General features: G+C 46.9%; 1 protein-coding gene across 1 annotated transcript in view; it reads right to left on the bottom strand.

Moving 5' to 3' along the window:
• PLXND1 (plexin D1) overlaps positions 1-21056 on the bottom strand; it is a gene marked incomplete at its 5' end in the record, with an annotated part of 120189 nt that overhangs the window by 73649 nt on the left and 25484 nt on the right. The window contains 6 exons of the mRNA XM_089663338.1: positions 2793-2905; positions 4269-4376; positions 4501-4615; positions 12801-12950; positions 15750-16013; positions 19733-19823. Of these exons, the coding sequence (XP_089519464.1) occupies positions 2793-2905; positions 4269-4376; positions 4501-4615; positions 12801-12950; positions 15750-16013; positions 19733-19823 (841 nt within the window). The remainder of the gene's footprint in view (positions 1-2792; positions 2906-4268; positions 4377-4500; positions 4616-12800; positions 12951-15749; positions 16014-19732; positions 19824-21056) is intronic.

Here is a 21056-nt window from a genome sequence, read left to right on the forward strand (position 1 = left end):
GCCATTTTCTTGGTTTGAAACTTTTGTTCATTCAATGCTGGTTATCTTAAGATTTGATGTACGTGGATCTTTTTAATCAATTGGCCAAAGTGTATATTGATTACTGCACTATGAATTCTCATTGTTCTTTATCCCTTCCCTGATTGCCGGATGGGAGATTCTTTGAGATTTGCAAAGTTTTAAAAGATCAAAGTGTCCGGTGAGGGGCCAATTTTTCCGGATGTATGATGACGGTATATGAGATCAAGATATTTTCTTTATTTCGTTTTTTTTTTTTTTGAGGATTTATATGGACTTTAATTTGGACATTATAATTTAATAATTATTTTTTAATTAGCGCTGCATTCTTTTTGTTTACATTTTACAATATTGCCTTTATTTGTCAGCTGCTTTTTGTTTGATCATTTTGTCATTTTATATTCTAGCGCAGTTATTTGTTCTTGATCCCAAATGAATAAGCCCTTTGGGGTGAAATGTATCAGAAGTGAGGACGTGACCCAGGCGGCTGCAAGAGGGAAAGGGAACGGGGGAAAGGGACACCATGCTTGCCTTGGTGAGGATTGGGGAAAAGGGAGCAGATACTGATAAAAATCAGTACCAGCTCACTCAGTTACCGGCTGGGGGGGAGGGAGAGTTCCAGCGGGACTGCACATTCTGCATGGAGTTCCGCTTTAGAGATAAACAATACCCAATATTAACCACCGGCTCAGTCCTCATGGCTGAAGACCTGTGCTCAATGCAAAGTGTTCCCACTCGAGCAGAAGTTCCATAGTAGAGATCGGTCGGTACACGATAAATCAAACGAAAAGTCTTTATTGGCTACATATAAGTCACATCACAATCTACCCAACGCGTTTCGGCTGTAACTGTTACAGCCAAAATGTGTTAGTGTACTTGTGAAATTACTTATATCTAGCCAATAAAGACTTTTCATTTGATGGATTTACCTGGTGCCGGCTTACTATGGAAGTTTTAAGTCAGGGTTTACATCTACTTTAAATCAAAGTTACTTGGATTTCTTGGAGTTAAAGTGTTACTAAACCCCGGACCCTGCATTCACTATATATGCTCTCCCCGGACCCTGCATTCACTATATATGCTCTCCCCGGACCCTGCATTCACTATATCCACTCTCCCCGGACCCTGCATTCACTATATATGCTCTCCCCGGACCCTGCATTCACTATATCCACTCTCCCCGGACCCTGCATTCACTATATCCGCTCTCCCCGGACTCCGCATTCACTATATCCGCTCTCCCCGGACCCCGCATTCACTATATCCGCTCTCCCCGGACCCCGCATTCACTATATATGCTCTCCCCGGACCCTGCATTCACTATATCCACTCTCCCCGGACCCTGCATTCACTATATCCGCTCTCCCCGGACCCTGCATTCACTATATCCGCTCTCCCTGGACCCTGCATTCACTATATCCGCTCTCCCCGGACCCTGCATTCACTATATCCGCTCTCCCCGGACCCTGCATTCACTATATCCGCTCTCCCCGGACCCTGCATTCACTATATCTGGTCTCCCCTGACCCTGCATTCACTATATCCGCTCTCCCCGGACCCCGCATTCACTATATCTAGTCTCCCCGGACCCGGCATTCACTATATCTGGTCTCCCCGGACCCTGCATTCACTATATCTGCTCTCCCCGGACCCTGCATTCACTATATCCGGTCTCCCCGGACCCTGCATTCACTGTATCTGGTCTCCTCAGACCCTGCATTCACTATATCCGCTCTCCCCGGACCCTGCATTCCCTATATCCGCTCTCCCCGGACCCCGCATTCACTATATCCGCTCTCCCCGGACCCCGCATTCACTATATCCGCTCTCCCCGGACCCCGCATTCACTATATCCGCTCTCCCCGGACCCCGCATTCACTATATCTGGTCTCCTCAGACCCTGCATTCACTATATCCGCTCTCCCAGGACCCCGCATTCACTATATCCGCTCTTCCTGGACCCTGCTTTCACTATATCCGCTCTCCCCGGACCCTGCATTCACTATATTCGCTCTCCCCGGACCCTGCATTCACTATATCCGGTCTCCCCGGACCCCGCATTCACTATATCCGCTCTTCCTGGACCCTGCTTTCACTATATCTGGTCTCTCTGGACCCTGCATTCACTATTTTTGGTCTCCCAGGACCCTGCATTCACTATATCTGGTCTCCCACAGTACACAGAACACGGAAGGGCAAATGTTTTAGTAAATATAAACTACTAAATACCTTTTCTCATCAGCAGTTAGAGCAGTTTTGTGACTTCAGTGTCCAGCAGCAGAGCACTGGTTAAAGCATGTAGGAGGAGTTTTCATTCTGCTCTAGGAGGATGCAGAATCCCTGACCTCTTTCTGGACAGTGCTGATTGGTCCTGTGCTAATCACATGCACCTTCCCAAAAAAAAGAAAAAACTCTCTAGCAATACACACCAAACTGAGCATGTGCAAAGTGTCCCCGAGGCTATTCTATTCTATCTGTTCTATCAGGAGATGAAATGGGGGACAGTGGAAGAAGGGGAGGATCAGAGAAGACAGGATCAAGCATCCTTTTTACACAATGCAGAGGATTAACCCCTTAGGTTCCACAGTGAGTACAACAAGCATGCTTTACTGCATCTACAGACTGATTGTACTGCTGGGGGTTTAGTAACACTTTAATGGATCCCTTCCTAGTATATAGGATTTTGTCTTTGTAGATCCGCTACAGAATAGTCACTTCGTATCAGTTACTGATCACGTATTTATAAACCCAAGCCACAGATGGGGGTCGGATACCTTTGGGAAGAAGGTGCGGGTCACAAAATGCTTGTACTCCAGGAATGGTATTCCCTGGCTGCGGTTCAGCTCTTTGGTCAGATCCGTCATATCTGTCTGCAACTCGGCGAATCCTACAACCGGAGACAAAAGAGACTCTGTCAGTGCTTGTAGTAAAAAGAAAAACACAAAAAACGAAGGGAAACCATAGATGATGCAATCTTCTTTCCTGCAACCACAGGTCAGTGTTGACGGGGGAATCCTCCTGCTGTGCTATTGTGTTCTGCTGGTCGGGGGGGGGGGGGGGGGGTTGGGTGCGGGGAGTCCTCCCTGACGGCAGAACACAATGATTACTGCTAGCGGCTATAGCTGCCAGCAGTAGTTGCATGCAAAAAATCCGAGCAGCTGGCTGTACTGAAGTCGGTTGATGGATCGACTTCAGTACAATTACCCGGTCCCTGCTGAACCAGCCAAGATTTGATCCATCTATGGCCGGCTTAAGACTAATGCAGGCCATAGACGGGTCGAAAATCAGCCGATTTTTCGGCCAAACAAAATCGGCTGATAATCGCACTGTTAGTGGGTTAATTGGTTGGCTGTTTTTCAGGGTTTGGCACTTTTTTTATCGGTCAAGTTGGAAAATTTGCGGGCCATTTTGACGATCGGCCGATTTTCCCAGCAATGATGGGCAAATCAGCCGATCGTTTTACTGATAAAAAATCTGCGCATGGGCCGTGACCTGCAAGAAGAAGAAAAAGAAGAAGAAGAAAAATAAGAAGAAAAAGAAAAATAAGAAGAAGAAAAAGAAGAAGAAGAAGAAGAAGAAGAAAAAGAAGAAGAAGAAGAAGAAGAAGAAAAAGAAGAAGAAAAAGAAGAAGAAGAAAAAGAAGAAAAAGAAGAAGAAAAAGAAGAAGAATTCCAGTCCGCTATTATATTTGACATGAAAAGTCTTGCGGTTGCAACAATGTATCCATTTTTATCCGAATAAAAACATCTGTATCCGAAATGGATACAAATAGATACATTGTTGCAACCGCAAGACTTTTTCATGTCAAATATAATAGCGGAGCTCTCTGCAGGGACAGAAGTAATTAAATGCCGGCCGTAGACGGGACGAAAATCGGCCGATTTTTTTTACCATTGGTGGTAACGTCGGCCGTTTTTTTTAAGCTGATGGTTTTCGACCCGTCTATGGCCTGCATAAGGTAAATCTAAAGGAAATTGGGCAGAAATTTGACAGAAAATTGTATAGTGTATGGCCGGCCTAAGGCTGGCCATACATTATACAATTTTCTTGAGATTTTTGGTTTAGACTTACCAAAAACCATATAATATGAGGTCAAACCTATAGAACATTTTCAGTTGTATCCAAGTAGGCCGGCCCTTGCACTACATAGTTGAAGGTAAATCTAAAGGAAATTGGGCAGAAACTGGAAAGAAAATTGTATAGTGCATGGCCAGCCTAAAATGTCGGAATCCCAAATGCCACCCAATTACCTCTTCTAATTTCTTCCCGGATCTGGGACTCCATCTCTTCCATCTGTACGAGCGTTTTCTGCCAATAACGCTCGGCTCGTCGGCTCTTGGTGCAAAAGACAAAGAGTGCTGGGAGAGAAGACAATCTAATGAGCGCTTCTGGCACAATGCAATCAAGTCTGGTCAATCGTTATAATAAAATGAATTCAGCCCCCACCCCACTTTAGTTGGACAATTTAAGGCACACACTTACCCACCACAGACAGAAGCAACAATATGCTACAGATAATGACAGACACAATGATTGAGGTGTCTATGCCGGCCAGATGAAGCATGGTGATGGTCTGGTTGTATTTACCGACTTGTACCTGTGGAGAGAAAAAAAAGCCGTCAAATCATTAGTGTAGACGGAGCGATCCAAATATATCCAACTATGATGAGCCTGAGCTGCAGGCAGATGATAACGACGCTTGCATTGGAATGTGAAGTGACACTTGCAGATGCAGATGACAACCTGACACTGGCACTTTGATTGCAGATGTGGAAAATGTGTCACTTACAATCTGGAGGAAACGGTATGGATGTGATTTTGAAAAAGATCAGCACAGAGACTGAAAGGAATGAAATATATGTTTCTGGAATGAAAATTAGGATGTTGGAAAGCAGCGTCAGGAGGAACAGTTCTTTGTCCACATGGAGGGTGAATGAAGACCTGGTCCACAATCTATAATGGGATACAGGAGTGGTGATCAACGCCAGCTCCTGACATCGCCAAAGAGTTCAGCATGACATAGAATATATTCAATGATACAAAAAGCTGTCAGAGACTCTGAACATCCCTCACGGGACGATCAGAAACTATGGACGTCCTTCAGGAGATGATCAGGAACTGTGGACATCCTTCAGAAGATGATCAGAGACTGTGGACATTTTTCAGGAGATTGTGGATATCCTTTAGGAGATGATCGGGAACTGTGGACATCCTTCAGGAGATGATCAGATTGTGGAAATTCTTTAGGAGATGATCAGAGACTGTGGACATTCTTCATGAGATTGTAGGCATCCTTCAGGAGATGAACAGGAACTATGGACAACCTTTAGGAGATTATCAGAGGCAGTGGACATCCTTCAGGAGATGATCAGAGACAGCGGACATCCTTCAGAAGATGATCAGAGACAGTGGACATCCTTCAGGAGATGATCAGAGACAGTGGAAATCCTTCAGGAGATGATCAGAGACAGTGGACATCCTTCAGGAGATGATCAGAGACTGTGGACATTCTTCATGAGATTGTAGGCATCCTTCAGGAGATTATCAGAGGCAGTGGACATCCTTCAGGAGATGATCAGAGACAGCGGACATCCTTCAGAAGATGATCAGAGACAGTGGACATCCTTCAGGAGATGATCAGAGACAGTGGAAATCCTTCAAAAGATGATCAGAGACAGTGGAAATCCTTCAGGAGATGATCAGAGACAGTGGACATCCTTCAGGAGATGATCAGAGACTGTGGACATTCTTCATGAGATTGTAGGCATCCTTCAGGAGATTATCAGAGGCAGTGGACATCCTTCAGGAGATGATCAGAGACAGTGGACATCCTTCAGGAGATGATCAGAGACAGTGGACATCCTTCAGGAGATGGTCAGAGACAGTGGACATCCTTCAGGAGATGATCAGAGACAGTGGACATCCTTTAGGAGATGATCAGAGACAGTGGACATTCTTCAGGAGATGGTCAGAGACAGTGGACATCCTTCAGGAGATGATCAGAGACAGTGGACATCCTTCAGGAGATGATCAGAGACAGTGGACATCCTTCATAAGATGACCAGAGACAGTGGACATCCTTCAGGAGATGACCAGAGACAGTGGACATCCTTCAGGAGATGACCAGAGACAGTGGACATCCTTCAGGAGATGACCAGAGACAGTGGACATCCTTCAGGAGATGATCAGAGACTGTGGACATACTTCAGGAGATGAACAGAGAGTGTGGACATACTTCAGGAGATGAACAGAGACTGTGGACATCCTTCAGGAGATGATAATAAACAGTGGACATCCTTCAAAGGATCATCAGAGACAGCGGACATTTTTCAGAAGATGATCAGAGACTGTAATCACCCTTCAGGAGGTGATCAAAAATTGTGGACACCCTTCAGGAAGTGATCAGAGATTGTGGAGATCTTTCAGGAGAGACTGTGCACATCCTTCAAGAGATGCCCAGAGACTAGGTCATCCTTCAAGAGATGAGTGGAGACTGTGGACATGCTTCATGAGGTGATCAGAGACTGTGGTCACCCTTTAAGAGATAATCAGAGACTGTGTGTGTGCTACAGGTATGGTTGGGGACTGCAGAAATGCTACAGGAGACAGCCAAAGACTGTTAGATATCACTAGCATCACAGTCATTTTACAAACCATGTGTTGCACCCACTGCTGGCCCTATCATCACTTCTCTCCTGAGCTGTAGACCCTTTGCCTTCATTGGTATTGGGGTCTGAGGACCGTACAAGTCAGAAGGCAACACAATAAATATCAACGGTCTGCACGTGGCCCTTACACCACAGGTTGGGCCCAATGGGGGAGAGCGTACATGAAAAATGCAATGCACCCACTACTGGCCCTGTCATTACTTCTCTCCAGGGCCATTTCTAAGACCCATAGGACTGTTGTGTCCACCCTACTCAAAAAGACAAGACAGACATCGATCACTTGACTATCAAACCTGGTGATCCTGCCAGCAGCACATTTCCTGTCCTAGGGAGACAGCAGTTACTCATTGTACTGTTTCTATGGAGGAGAAGCACTGTCACCCTAGGACAGGAAGCATTAGAACTTCAGAACATCTGCTTTTTTTCCCTATCTCCGATACACAAAGGGGAGTCCATCTGCAGTTCATGGAAGAGAACTGGGAAAGGTGATGTTTGAAATTTCAGTCGAGCCCACAGGAAGTTACAAGGACCCTGGATATCTGACAGGATCAACACATTTTTCTGTGGTGGAAATGTATTTGGCCTAAAAAAAAAAAAAAAAAAGAAAATGAATTCAGCCACCCATCTAGGTCCGGTAAGCTGCAATACATGACATTTTTCTTCTTGGGTTAAGAGGCACCAACACAGTAGGCCTGTAAAAATGTAAATCTTTCTTATACAAAATATATTTCTTTCTCTTTCATTAGCTTTTATTTGAGTCATATCAGGAAAGTCCTCCATTTCTTTCCCGGTCTGCCTGGCACGTCGGTATTGTAGGGGGTTTCTGCTATTGTAGTAAAACCATCTGGACACTTTATTTAGCTGTAGGAAAATGTTGCTGGCCTCAGTGAAAACCCAGCCAAGAAAGCAGAACAAGGGATATTCATATCTCTGCCCTCTCCATTGAATCCTAGAGGTCACTTGCTGCCATCATGTGACTCTCTTCTATCACCAGACGTCTGCTGTACAGCTTTAGGTCATCCAAAGACAAAAGCCTTGTCAGTCCATCGACACTGAGATATTCTATTCTTGACAGCGCGGGAGAAACCTCAACGATAGGCTTCGTGGGTCTTGCGATGGTCGTTCCATGGCTGAAGGCTCTTTGTCTACACCGATGCACAATACTTGCTTGGTGTTTTTGGCTTGGGCTCTTTCCAAAACACAATAGTTTTATGACATGGAGAAAAAATGAAATCTATGGGTGGCCAAAGGCAGCCCAACCGTTTTCCAAGACATGTGACACACTTGGCCCTTGCCTTGTCAGGGTCAGGAAAATATCAGGCCATGTGGTGCTTTGTTAGATAACAGTGATGACTTCTCAGTATCTGGAATGCTTATCAAACAAAACATTGTTCATAGAAAATGGAACGTCTCCGTGTGACCCAACAGCTGCTGTAACCTTTTCCACAAGGAAAAGGGAACAAGATTATGGAATCTGTTGGCATTGAGGAAAAGGCAGCAATGGGCTGTGGAGCTCCAGCAATGGCAACAAGAACAAAGATTCGGGATGCCTGTTGTCTTAAGATGGCCAATGGCCACCACCGGTGCTTTTGCAGTTGCACATTACTTGTTTTTAGGATAGGCTAACTCTGAATTTCAGGCAAACAGGTGAATACACTCACATATGAACACATATATGGAAGCTGTTTTACATGCCAAAGGATTTCTGTCCACCAAGTCTTGAAAATGTTGACTGCCACATAGCACAGCCCTAGTTGGCAGGGCAGGAGACCTGATTCAGGTAAAGAAGATTGTTAATTTTGTGTTCTACAAGAACCGACTGACCAATCAGGAACTGCCAGAGGGCCTGGGGCCAATGGGTGGCCCTATGAGAGGCTTCTGGTACCTTTACTGGGTCGCAAGCTTTAAGTCTCCACCTTTCTGGACAGTCTATGTTCTCCTCAGCTCCACTCCTCCCTCCTCACCCTATCGTGAATATGCCCCTTTTGGTCTCCCAGAGGATCCATCCGTGCAGTGCATGACTACAGCAGCCAATATGGTGGCACCCATAGAGAAGAGGCGGCGCAGTGGTCGGGCTGAGATGGAGCTGCAGAGCCTGGGGCTGGCAGGACTCCCCAGGGTGGAGGACACTGAGCTCAGTGACTGGAGCCTACCAGTCGCCTTCATGAAGAAGAGACACATTGAGAAGGTTGAGGGCTGCAAATCCCTGGCCCAGAGCTGGAGGATGAAGATCAGGAGACAGAGACACCAGAGACGCCACAGGAGAGAGAATGGGACACTTTGGGAAGAGGGTGGAGAGAAGCCAGGGGTTGGGTCACTGGAGATACCTTGGCAGAGGAGAGGTGGCAGTGCAATACGTAGGTGGGCTTTGTGTGGGGACACAAGGGACCCCATGATCTCCTATTGCGCAGGCAGGACTCCCCAGGCAGAGGACACTGAGCTCAGTGACTGGAGCCTACCAATCACCTTCATGAAGAAGAGACACATTGAGAAGATTGAGGGCTGCAAATCCCTGGCCCAGAGCTGGAGGATGAAGATCAGGAGACAGAGACACCAGAGACGCCACAGGAGAGAGAATGGGACACTTTGGGAAGAGGGTGGAGAGAAGCCAGGGGTTGGGTCACTGGAGATACCTTGGCAGAGGAGAGGTGGCAGTGCAATACGTAGGTGGGCTTTGTGTGGGGACACAAGGGACCCCATGATCTCCTATTGCGCAGGCAGGACTCCCCAGGCAGAGGACACTGAGCTCAGTGACTGGAGCCTACCAATCACCTTCATGAAGAAGAGACACATTGAGAAGATTGAGGGCTGCAAATCCCTGGCCCAGAGCTGGAGGATGAAGATCAGGTGACAGAGACACCAGAGATGCCGGGGACGCCACCGGTGAGAGGATGGGACTCTTTGGGGAGAGAGGGGAGAGAAACCAGGGGTTGGGGACACTGGAGATACCTTGGCAGAGGAGAGGTGGCAGTGCAATACGTAAGTGGGCTTTGTGTGGGGACACAAGGGGCCCCATGATCTCCTAATGTCCAGGCAGAAGACACTGAGCTCAGTGACTGGAGCCTAACAGTCGCCTTCATGAAGAAGAGACACATTGAGAAGATTGAGGGCTGCAAATCCCTGGCCCAGAGCTGGAGGATGAAGATCAGGTGACAGAGACAGAGACACCAGGGACGCCACCGGTGAGAGGATGGGACACTTTGGGAAGATGGGGGAAAGAAACCAAGGGTTGGGGACACTGGAGATACCTTGGCAGAGGAGAGGTGGCAGTGCAATACGTAAGTGGGCTTTGTGTGGGGACACAAGGGGCCCCATGATCTCCTAATGTCCAGGCAGAAGACACTGAGCTCAGTGACTGGAGCCTAACAGTCGCCTTCATAAAGAAGAGACACATTGAGAAGATTGAGGGCTGCAAATCCCTGGCCCAGAGCTGGAGGATGAAGATCAGGTGACAGAGACACCAGGGATGGGACTCCATGGCCGTCAGATAGCACAGCTAGCAAGGTGGCACTTTTCTCCATTACCAACCACTTGTGCGAAACAAGCGTCATGTGAGAATGGTGGGGGGATGGGGGCTTGTCAGCTAACCAGGCAAGCGGGCAGGTGCTTGGAGACCGAGTGCCACCTGTCAAACCAGCCCATCTCCTTGCCAGCTGTGCTGTCGGGTGGCCGTGGAGGGAGGAGGGGCACCTTGTCTGACCTCAAAGCTAGCCTTAGGCAGCACATAGGACAAAATCCTACTAGTGGTGCACAGAAAACACCAAAAATAAAATGGACACTTGTTTAAAAAAATACATTTTTTATATATAATTGTGTTAGATTTTACTTTTTAATTATTCTCATGAATTAAAATTAATATGAATTAAAAAAAAATACAATATAGTAACGTAAAATAATTATATTGAAAATAACACATACAAATTGGACAGAAATTACAATGAGATATATATACAATATTTTCATTGAAGTCAACAGGGGGCTTTTTGCATTGAAGTCAATAGGATGTGATTTTGCATTGAAGTCATTTGGACGCGATTTTGCATTGAAGTAAATAGGGGGCGCTTTTGCATTGAAGTCAATGGGATGTGATTTTGCTTTGAAATCAATGCGACACGTTTTTGCATTGAAGTCAATAGGGGGGCGCTTTAGCATTGAGGTAAATGGTACACGTTTTTGCATTGAAGTCAATAGGGGGGCGCTTTTGCATTGAAGTCAATAGGACGAGATTTTGATTTGAAGCCAATGGGACCCGATTTTGCGTTGAAGTCAATAGGACGCAATTTGGTGTTGAAGCCGAATATCATTATCAGCAACTTTTTTTTATCCATCATTTTCGGCGGGCATCGGTGCATCACTAAATAATACCCTCGGGAACAAACACCTTAATAAAAATGGAAGTGAGAGTATTTTAAGGAACACCTTATGAGCCTGTCCCTCCCTCAGACTGTGACTGGACATTGACAAAAGAAGCAGCAAACTGAAAAGCTCATTTCTCTAGAACTCTGCCCTCCTATCAGCATGCGCATTGTTGGCACAACTGACTGGCTCCTAGTGCTGTTTAGCCCCTTCCCAGTCTAAGCTCTGCTACACAGGAGCTGGAAAAGGCTGATACCAAGTTAAACTCAAGTCATTGCATTAGCTACATTAGAAAAAGAAAAGCACGTTCTATGCTGAGGGTAGCACAGTGGCTAAATGATTAGCACTTCCACCTGGTAGTACTAGGAGGCGTTGGTTCAAATCCCAGCCACAGCACCTCCTGCCTGGAGTTTGCATGTTCTCCCTGTGCCTGCGTGGGTTTCCTCCGGGTACTCCAGTTTCCTCCCACACTCCAAAGACATGCTGGTAGGTGAATTGGATCCTGTCTAAATTGTCCCTAGTATGTGTATGTATGAATGGGAGTTAGGGACCTTAGATTGTACGCCCCTTGAGGGTTAGGGACCTTAGATTGTACGCCCCTTGAGGGTTAGGGACCTTAGATTGTACGCCCCTTGAGGGTTAGGGATCTTAGATTGTACACCCCTTGAGGGTCAGGGCCCTTAGATTTTACGCCCCTTGAGGGTTAGGGACCTTAGATTGTACGCCCCTTGAGGGTTAGGGACCTTAGATTGTACGCCCCTTGAGGGTTAGGGACCTTAGATTGTACGCCCCTTGAGGGTTAGGGACCTTAGATTGTACACCCCTTGAGGGTTAGGGACCTTAGATTGTACGCACCTTGAGGGTTAGGGACCTTAGATTGTACGCCCCTTGAGGGTTAGGGACCTTAGATTGTACGCCCCTTGAGGGTTAGGGACCTTAGATTGTACGCCCCTTGAGGGTTAGGGACCTTAGATTGTACGCCCCTTGAGGGTTAGGGACCTTAGATTGTACGCCCCTTGAGGGTCGGGGACCTTAGATTGTACACCCCTTGAGGATTATGGACCTTAGATTGTACACCCCTTGAGGGTCAGGGACCTTAGATTGTACACCCCTTGAGGGTTAGGGACCTTAGATTGTACACCCCTTGAGGGTTAGGGACCTTAGATTGTACGCCCCTTGAGGGTTAGGGACCTTAGATTGTACGCCCCTTGAGGGTTAGGGACCTAAGATTGTACGCCCCTTGAGGGTTAGGGACCTTAGATTGTACGCCCTTTGAGGGTCAGGGACCTTAGATTGTACGCTTCTTGAGGGTTAGGGACCTTAGATTGTACGCCCCTTGAGGGTTAGGGACCTTAGATTGTATGCCCCTTGAGGGTTAGGGACCTTAGATTGTACGCCCCTTGAGGGTTAGGGACCTTAGATTGTACGCCCCTTGAGGGTTAGGGACTGATGTGAATGTACAATATATATGTAAAGTGCTGCGTACATTGATGGCGCTATATAAGTACCTGAAATAAATATATAAATGTATTCATGAATGCTGCATTTATTTATATCTTCTTTTTTTAAAAAGAACAGTAGAAACACAACCTCTAACCTGAGACCCAGACCAACAAGATGTTGGGACTTGAACCTTCTGCTCGCTGTTGTTTGGAATGGGTGTAGATGAGAATATGGATCCTGAATCATTCTGATTTCATGGCAGATGAATTGAGAAGGTAGCAAAAGTTTCCAAAATACTCTCCAAAAACTACTTACGGTGACAGGTTGGTAGCGCTCTGATGAGTCTAAGGACCCGTTGATGGTGCAGTGGATGACTTTGTCATTGAAAACTATCAGATCGCATGGAGTATGGCCGACCTTGACTTGGTACTCATCCTCCCTCAGGCCCAGGTCGTCATGTTCTTTCTGGGAAGAGATATAATAACCGTTAGGAGCGAATTAAGCCGTTTGCTGCTCGTTACCCTCTTACCCAGAATACAGCGGGTGAAGAGTCATCACTGAGCTCCTCCCCCATGCAGGGCATTTTTCAGCTGGGGGAGAGTAGTTTTGGCACCTCCAGCACTGAATGTATGTAAGGGCAAGGAGTGCTGGATTGTTTTGGAGGGTCTATTAACCCCTTCCTGTCCGGACACTTTCACCCCCTTCCTGACCAGGGCAATTTTCAGCTTTCAGCGCTGTCACACTTTGAATGACAATTACGCAATCATGAAACGCTGTGCCCAATTGAATTTTTTACCATTTTTTTTGAGACAGATAAAGCTTTATTTTGGTGGTATTTATTCACCGCTGGGATTTTTATTTTTTTTGCTATGTAAATGAAAAAGTCCAAAAATTTTGAAAAAAAGTGTTTTTTTTAATAAAATTTTGCAAATAAATAATATTTCATCATAAATCTTTCCCAAAATTTATTCCGTTATCTTTTTAGTAAAAAAAAAAAAAAAATCCAAATTAGTTTATAACAAAAATTATAATTTTTAAACATTTTTTTTATATTTTTATTTTATTTTTTTATATTATTTTTTATTTTTTTTTTTTACATACTGTCACCCAAGCAGTATAGTGTCACCATGGTGACACTGTACTACTTGTGGGGGGTGATGAAGATTTTTTTTTTTTTTTACACTGATTGCTTTTACACCCATATAGGATGTAAAAGCAATCATTTCTCTTTCTCTCTGTCTGCATTCATGCACTCATTGAGAAGTACTGACTGAGCTGTGATTGGTCACAGCTTGTCACATGGTACAAGCATGTTGTAAATAGCCTTGTACCATGTGACCTCTGTGATCATTCACAGATTTCACACGTAGTAAGCAATGATGTCACAAGTGACATCTTGCTTACTACTTTGCATGTGATCACTGATTGGCCAATCAGTGATCACATGATCGGGACCTCGTACAGAGGTCCCGTCCGACGATCGGTGTTTCACTGTGTCCGGAGGACACAGCGGGCACCGGATCGCGGTGCTGTGCGCTCCCAGGGAGCGCGCACAAGCAGGGTGCGGGGAGGCTGTTTATAGACGGCCACCCGACCCTGCACTGCCACCGTCCGGTCGTTTATATGCAACGGCCGGTCGGGAAGTGGTTAATGATGGCTGCTGGGGGATTTATTGTCGCTCGGGAGGTCTACTGTTGCTGGTGGGGGTCTATTGTTGCTGGGGTGGGGGGGGGCAATTGTTGCTTGGATTGATCTAATGTTGAGGGAGAGGTCTGTTGATGCTGGCTGCTGGGAGATCTGTTGTTGCTGCTGGGGGTCTATTATTGATGGGTGGGGAGCAATTGTTGCTGGGATGGATCTAATGTTGAGACAGGGGTATGTTGATGCTGGCTGCTGGGAGATCTGTTGTTGCTGCTGGGGGTCTATTATTGATGGGTAGGGGAGCAATTGTTGCTGGGATGGATCTAATGTTGAGACAGGGGTATGTTGATGCTAGCTGCTGGGAGATCTGTTGTTGCTGCTGGGGGTCTATTATTGATGGGTGGGGAGCAATTGTTGCTGGGATGGATCTAATGTTGAGACAGGGGTATGTTGATGCTGGCTGCTGGGAGATCTGTTGTTGCTGCTGGGGGTCTATTATTGATGGGTAGGGGAGCAATTGTTGCTGGGATGGATCTAATGTTGAGACAGGGGTATGTTGATGCTAGCTGCTGGGAGATCTGTTGTTGCTGCTGGGGGTCTAATATTGATGGGTGGGGGAACAATTGTTGCTGGGATGGATCTAATGTTGAGACAGGGGTATGTTGATGCTGGTTGCTGGGAGATCTGTTGTTGCTGCTGGGGGTCTATAATTGCTGGGGTGGGGGGAGGGGCAATTGTTGCTGGGATGGATCTAATGTTGAGACAGGGGTATGTTGATGCTGGCTGCTGGGAGATCTGTTGTTGCTGCTGGGGGTCTATAACTGCTGGGGTGGGCAATTGTTGCTTGGATGGATCTAATGTTGAGGGATAGGTCTGTTGATGCTGGCTGCTGGGAGATCTGTTGTTGTTGCTGAGGGTATATTATTGCTGGGATGGATCTAATGTTGAGGGAGGGGTATGTTGATGCTGGCTCCTGGGAGATCTGTTGTTGCTGCTGGGGGGTCTATAATTGCTGGGGTGGGGGGCAATTGTTGCTGGGATGGATCTAATGTTGAGGGAGAGGTCTGTTGATGCTGGCTGCTGGGAGATCTGTTGTTGCTGCTGCGGGTCTATCATTGCTGGAGTGAATCTATTGCTGAGCTGGTATTTTGTTGCAGGGGTATCATTGATGCTGGAGGGGTCTATTGTTGTCGGGGATCTTTTGTTGCTGGGGGGATAGTGTTGTGGGGTATCTACTGATGCTTGGGGTCTATTGTCCTGTGCGGATCTATTTTTACTGGGGGTCTAGTGTTACTGGAGGGTCTATTTTTGTGGGAAGACCTATTGTTACTGGTGGGATCTATTGTTGCTGGGGGGGTCTATTCTTCTTGGGGGATCTATTGTTGCTGGGGGATCTATTTTACTGCTTTTCTTGTAATCATTAAAAAATTCCATTACAATTACTTAGCACGACAATATGATACCTGGTTTTGTATTCTCTACAATGGGCAGTACTGGGAGGTGAGTAGGGGATGGAACCAAGGGGCGGTGCTCAGAGGTAGGTAGGGGGCGGAGACAAGGGGTGATTCAGAAAAGGGGGAGTTCATGCACCTATTCTCTGAGAAAAAAAAAATCCCTGCTCACATGTATGACCAAAGTCAGGGGTTCTCCAACATGGTGTTTGATCAGCTTCTCCCTCTGGGCGGTGAAGAACAAGGGGTTGGGTTGATATTCCAGGCTGAACTTGCTGGATCCCGTCTCTGATTGGTCATCTCTGAGTTCCTCGTTGGACAGATCATAGACACCGTTGACGTAGAAGGAGACACTGATGTTTTTTTTCTCCTGCGTGGTGTTGGGGGCAGTGGGGGATGGGCAGGTGATCACCGTGTCACTCATAACAGTGCAGTTCTAAAAGTAAAGTCAAAATGACAACCATGAGAGCACCTCCTGACGTGTAGATGACCATCAAATTTAAACAAAAACTCTTAAACTGGTCTAAAGTCAAGCTTTTTGATTGGGTCGGGTTTAGATTGCCTGTCATGAGGATTGCTGTATATCAGGAGTCTCCAATCTTTCCAAACAAAGGAACAGTTTATTGTCCTTCACACTTTAGGGGGGCCGGACTTTGGCCAGTGGGAGAAGAAAATGACCCGTTGTCAGTGGATAGAACCAATGTCCCATCATTGGTATTAGTGGGAGGAATAGTGCCCCATCATTGGTGTCAGTGGGAGGAATAGTGCCCCATCATTGGTGTCAGTGGGAGGAATAGTGCCCCATCATTGGTGTCAGTGGGAGGAATAGTGCCCCATCATTGGTGTCAGTGGGAGGAATAGTGCCCCATCATTGGTGTCAGTGGGAGGAATAGTGCCCCATCATTGGTGTCAGTGGGAGGAATAGTGTCCCATCATTGGTGTCAGTGGGAGGAATAATTCCCCATCATTGGTATCAGTGGGAGGAATAGTGCCCCATCATTGGTGTCAGTGGGAGGAATAGTGCCCCATCATTGGTGTCAGTGGGAGGAATAGTGTCCCATCATTGGTATTAGTGGGAGGAATAGTGCCCCATCATTGGTGTCAGTGGGAGGAATAGTGCCCCATCATTGGTGTCAGTGGGAGGAATAGTGCCCCATCATTGGTATCAGTGGGAGGAATAGTGCCCCATCATTGGTATCAGTGGGTGGAATAGTGCCCCATCATTGGTATCAGTGGGAGGAATAGTGCCCCATCATTGGTGTCAGTGGGAGGAATAGTGCCCCATCATTGGTATTAGTGGGAGGAATAGTGCCCCATCATTGGTGTCAGTGGAAGGAATAGTGCCCCATCATTGGTGTCAGTGGGAGGAATAGTGCCCCATCATTGGTATTAGTGGGAGGAATAGTGCCCCATCATTGGTATCAGTGGGAGGAATAGTGCCCCATCATTGGTGTCAGTGGGAAGAATAGTGCCCCATCATTGGTATTAGTGGGAGGAATAGTGCCCCATCATTGGTATCAGTGGGAGGAATAGTGCCCCATCATTGGTATCAGTGGGAGGAATAGTGCCCCATCATTGGTATCAGTGGGAGGAATAGTGCCCCATCATTGGTGTCAGTGGGAGGAATAGTGCCCCAAAATTGGTATTAGTGGGAGGAATAGTGCCCATCATTGGTATCAGTGGGAGGAATAGTGTCCCATCATTGGTATCAGTGGGAGGAATAGTGCCCCATCATTGGTGACAGTGGGAGGAATAGTGCCCCATCATTGGTATCAGTGGGAGGAATAGTGCCCCATCATTGGTATCAGTGGGAGGAATAGTGTCCCATCATTGGTGTCAGTGGGAGGAATAGTGTACCATCATTGGTATTAGTGGGAGGAATAGTGTCCCATCATTGGTATTAGTGGGAGGAATAGTGCCCCATCATTGGTGTCAGTGGGAGGAATAGTGCCCCATCATTGGTGTCAGTGGGAGGAATAGTGCCCCATCATTGGTATCAGTGGGAGGAATAGTGCCCCATCATTGGCATCAGTGGGATGAATAGTGCCCCATCATTGGTATTAGTGGGAGGAATAGTGCCCCATCATTGGTGTCAGTGGAAGGAATAGTGCCCCATCATTGGTGTCAGTGGAAGGAATAGTGCCCCATCATTGGTGTCAGTGGGAGGAATAGTGCCCCATCATTGGTATTAGTGGGAGGAATAGTGCCCCATCATTGGTATCAGTGGGAGGAATAGTGCCCCATCATTGGTATTAGTGGGGGGAATAGTGCCCCATCATTGGTATTAGTGGGGGGAATAGTGCCCCATCATTGGTATCAGTGGGAGGAATAGTGCCCCATCATTGGTGTCAGTGGGAGGAATAGTGCCCCATCATTGGTGTCAGTGGGAGGAATAGTGCCCCATCATTGGTATTAGTGGGGGGAATAGTGCCCCATCATTGGTGTCAGTGGGAGGAATAATGCCCCATCATTGGTATCAGTGGGAGGAATAGTGCCCCATCATTGGTATTAGTGGGAGGAATAGTGCCCCATCATTGGTATCAGTGGGAGGAATAGTGCCCCATCATTGGTATCAGTGGGAGGAATAGTGCCCCATCATTGGTATTAGTGGGGGGAATAGTGCCCCATCATTGGTATCAGTGGGAGGAATAGTGCCCCATCATTGGTATTAGTGGGGGGAATAGTGCCCCATCATTGGTATCAGTGGGAGGAATAGTGCCCCATCATTGGTGTCAGTGGGAGGAATAGTGCCCCATCATTGGTGTCAGTGGGAGGAATAGTGCCCCATCATTGGTATTAGTGGGGGGAATAGTGCCCCATCATTGGTGTCAGTGGGAGGAATAATGCCCCATCATTGGTATCAGTGGGAGGAATAGTGCCCCATCATTGGTATCAGTGGGAGGAATAGTGCCCCATCATTGGTATCAGTGGGAGGAATAGTGCCCCATCATTGGTATCAGTGGGAGGAATAGTGCCCCATCATTGGTATCAGTGGGAGGAATAGTGCCCCATCATTGGTATCAGTGGGAGGAATAGTGCCCCATCATTGGTGTCAGTGGGAGGAATAGTGCCCCATCATTGGTGTCAGTGGGAGGAATAGTGCCCCATCATTGGTATTAGTGGGAGGATTGGTGCCCCATCATTGGTGTCAGTGGGAGGAATAGTGCCCCATCATTGGTATCAGTGGCAGGAATAGTGCCCCATCATTGGTATCAGTGGGAGGAATAGTGCCCCATCATTGGTATCAGTGGGAGGAATAGTGCCCCATCATTGGTATCAGTGGAAGGAATAGTGCCCCATCATTGGTGTCAGTGGGAGGAATAGTGCCCCATCATTGGTATTAGTGGGAGAAATAGTGCCCCATCATTGGTGTCAGTGGGAAGAATAGTGCCTCATCATTGGTGTCGGTGGAAGGAATAGTGCCCCATCATTGGTGTCGGTGGAAGGAATAGTGCCCCATCATTGGTGTCAGTGGAAGGAATAGTGTCCCATCATTGGTGTCAGTGGGAGGAATAGTGCCCCATCATTGGTATCAGTGGAAGGAATAGTGCCCCATCATTGGTGTCAGTGGGTGGAATAGTGCCCCATCATTGGTATTAGTGGGAGAAATAGTGCCCCATCATTGGTGTCAGTGGGAAGAATAGTGCCCCATCATTGGTGTCAGTGGGAGGAATAGTGTCCCATCATTGGTATCAGTGGGAGGAATAGTGTCCCATCATTGGTGTCAGTGGGAGGAATAGTGCCCCAACATTGGTGTCAGTGGGAGGAATAGTGCCCCATCATTGGTGTCAGTGGGAGGAATAGTGCCCCATCATTGGTATTAGTGGGAGGAATAGTGGCCCATCATCGGTGTCAGTGGGAGGAATAGTGCCCCATCATTGGTATTAGTGGGAGGAATAGTGGCCCATCATCGGTGTCAGTGGGAGGAATAGTGCCCCATCATTGGTATTAGTGGGAGGAATAGTGGCCCATCATCGGTGTCAGTGGGAGGAATAGTGCCCCAAGGGCTGGAAAATGGCAAGTAAAGGGCCACATTTAGCCCTTGGTTTGCAGTTTGGAGACCACTGCTGTATATTGTTACATGTTAAGAATGCATTCAAGCAGCAAAATTACTGACAGGTCCACTTTAACAATATATCCTAAGGTAATATTTACCATTTGTCCTCCATTATGGTTTTTAATCTTTATCTTCACGTCTTGAACTAGGCTGAATCGTTCTCCAGTAAGAGTGATGATTCGACCTCCACTACAAAGAAGAAAACACATCAAATGCTCTGTGCTTGGCCTCCGTGGTGACCAGCCTCACCAGTGATCCAGCAGGCTGTAGAAACCTACAATATTTTTCAGTACAGATTTCCATCAATGCTTTCATATACAGCAACTCTGCAATTTATTATTTAATATTTACCCGGACTTTACTTGCACTGCATGACCAAAAATCTGTGGACATCTGACCATCACACCTATATGAGTTTGTTGGACATCCCATTCCAAAACCATAGACAATAACATGAAGGTGGCCCCTGCTTTGTGTTTGAAGAAGCCTCCTCTCTCTTCCGGGAAGGCTTTTCACAAGATTTTGGAGTGTCTGTGGGAATTCATGGACATTTCCGTGGTCAGGAACTGATGTTGGATGACAAGATCTGGCTCACAGTTGGGGTTCCCATTCATTTTAAAGGTGTTCAGTAGGGTTGAGGTCAGGGATCTGTGCAGGCCACACCTGTTTCCCAAACTGTTGCTTCAAGGTTTGAAGCACAGATTTGTCTAAAACAATCTTTCTCAACGTTGCTTAGCCTAGACCAGCAATGGGCAAACTACAGCCTGCGGGCCGTATACGGCCCGGCGGACCTTTTAATCCGGCCCGCGGATGTGGCTGTCAGGATGTGTGTAGGCGGGGCAGCGTGACGAACGTGAGGGGAGCTAGGCTCCTCTCACAGTCCGCCCTGAAGACCAGAACGGCGCGGGAACACGGCGAGAGGAACGCGCGGAGCAAAGGTAAGTGAATTGACACGGGGGGGGACTTGGCTTACTACTTGGGGGGGGAATAGTACTGTGGGGGATGAAATACTATATGAGGGATGAATTAATATGGGGAATGAATTACTATGGGGGATGAATTACTATATGGGGGATGAATTACTATGGGGGATGAATTACTATATGGGGGATGAATTACTATATGGGGGATGAATTACTATAGGGGGGATGAATTACTATATGGGGGATGAATTACTATGGTGGATGAATTACTATATGGGGGATGAATTACTATGGGGGATGAATTACTATATGGGGGATGAATTACTATGGGGGATGAATTACTATATGGGGGATGAATTACTATATGGGGGATGAATTACTATGGGGGATGAATTACTATGGGGGATGTATTACTATATGGGGGATGAATTACTATGGGGGATGAATTACTATATGGGGGATGAATTACTATATGGGGGATGAATTACTATGGGGGATG

Source organism: Staurois parvus, unplaced genomic scaffold (genome assembly GCF_062004578.1).
Source record: "Staurois parvus isolate SC_StPar_1 unplaced genomic scaffold, SC_StPar_1.0 ptg001670l, whole genome shotgun sequence".
NCBI lineage: Eukaryota > Metazoa > Chordata > Amphibia > Anura > Ranidae > Staurois > Staurois parvus.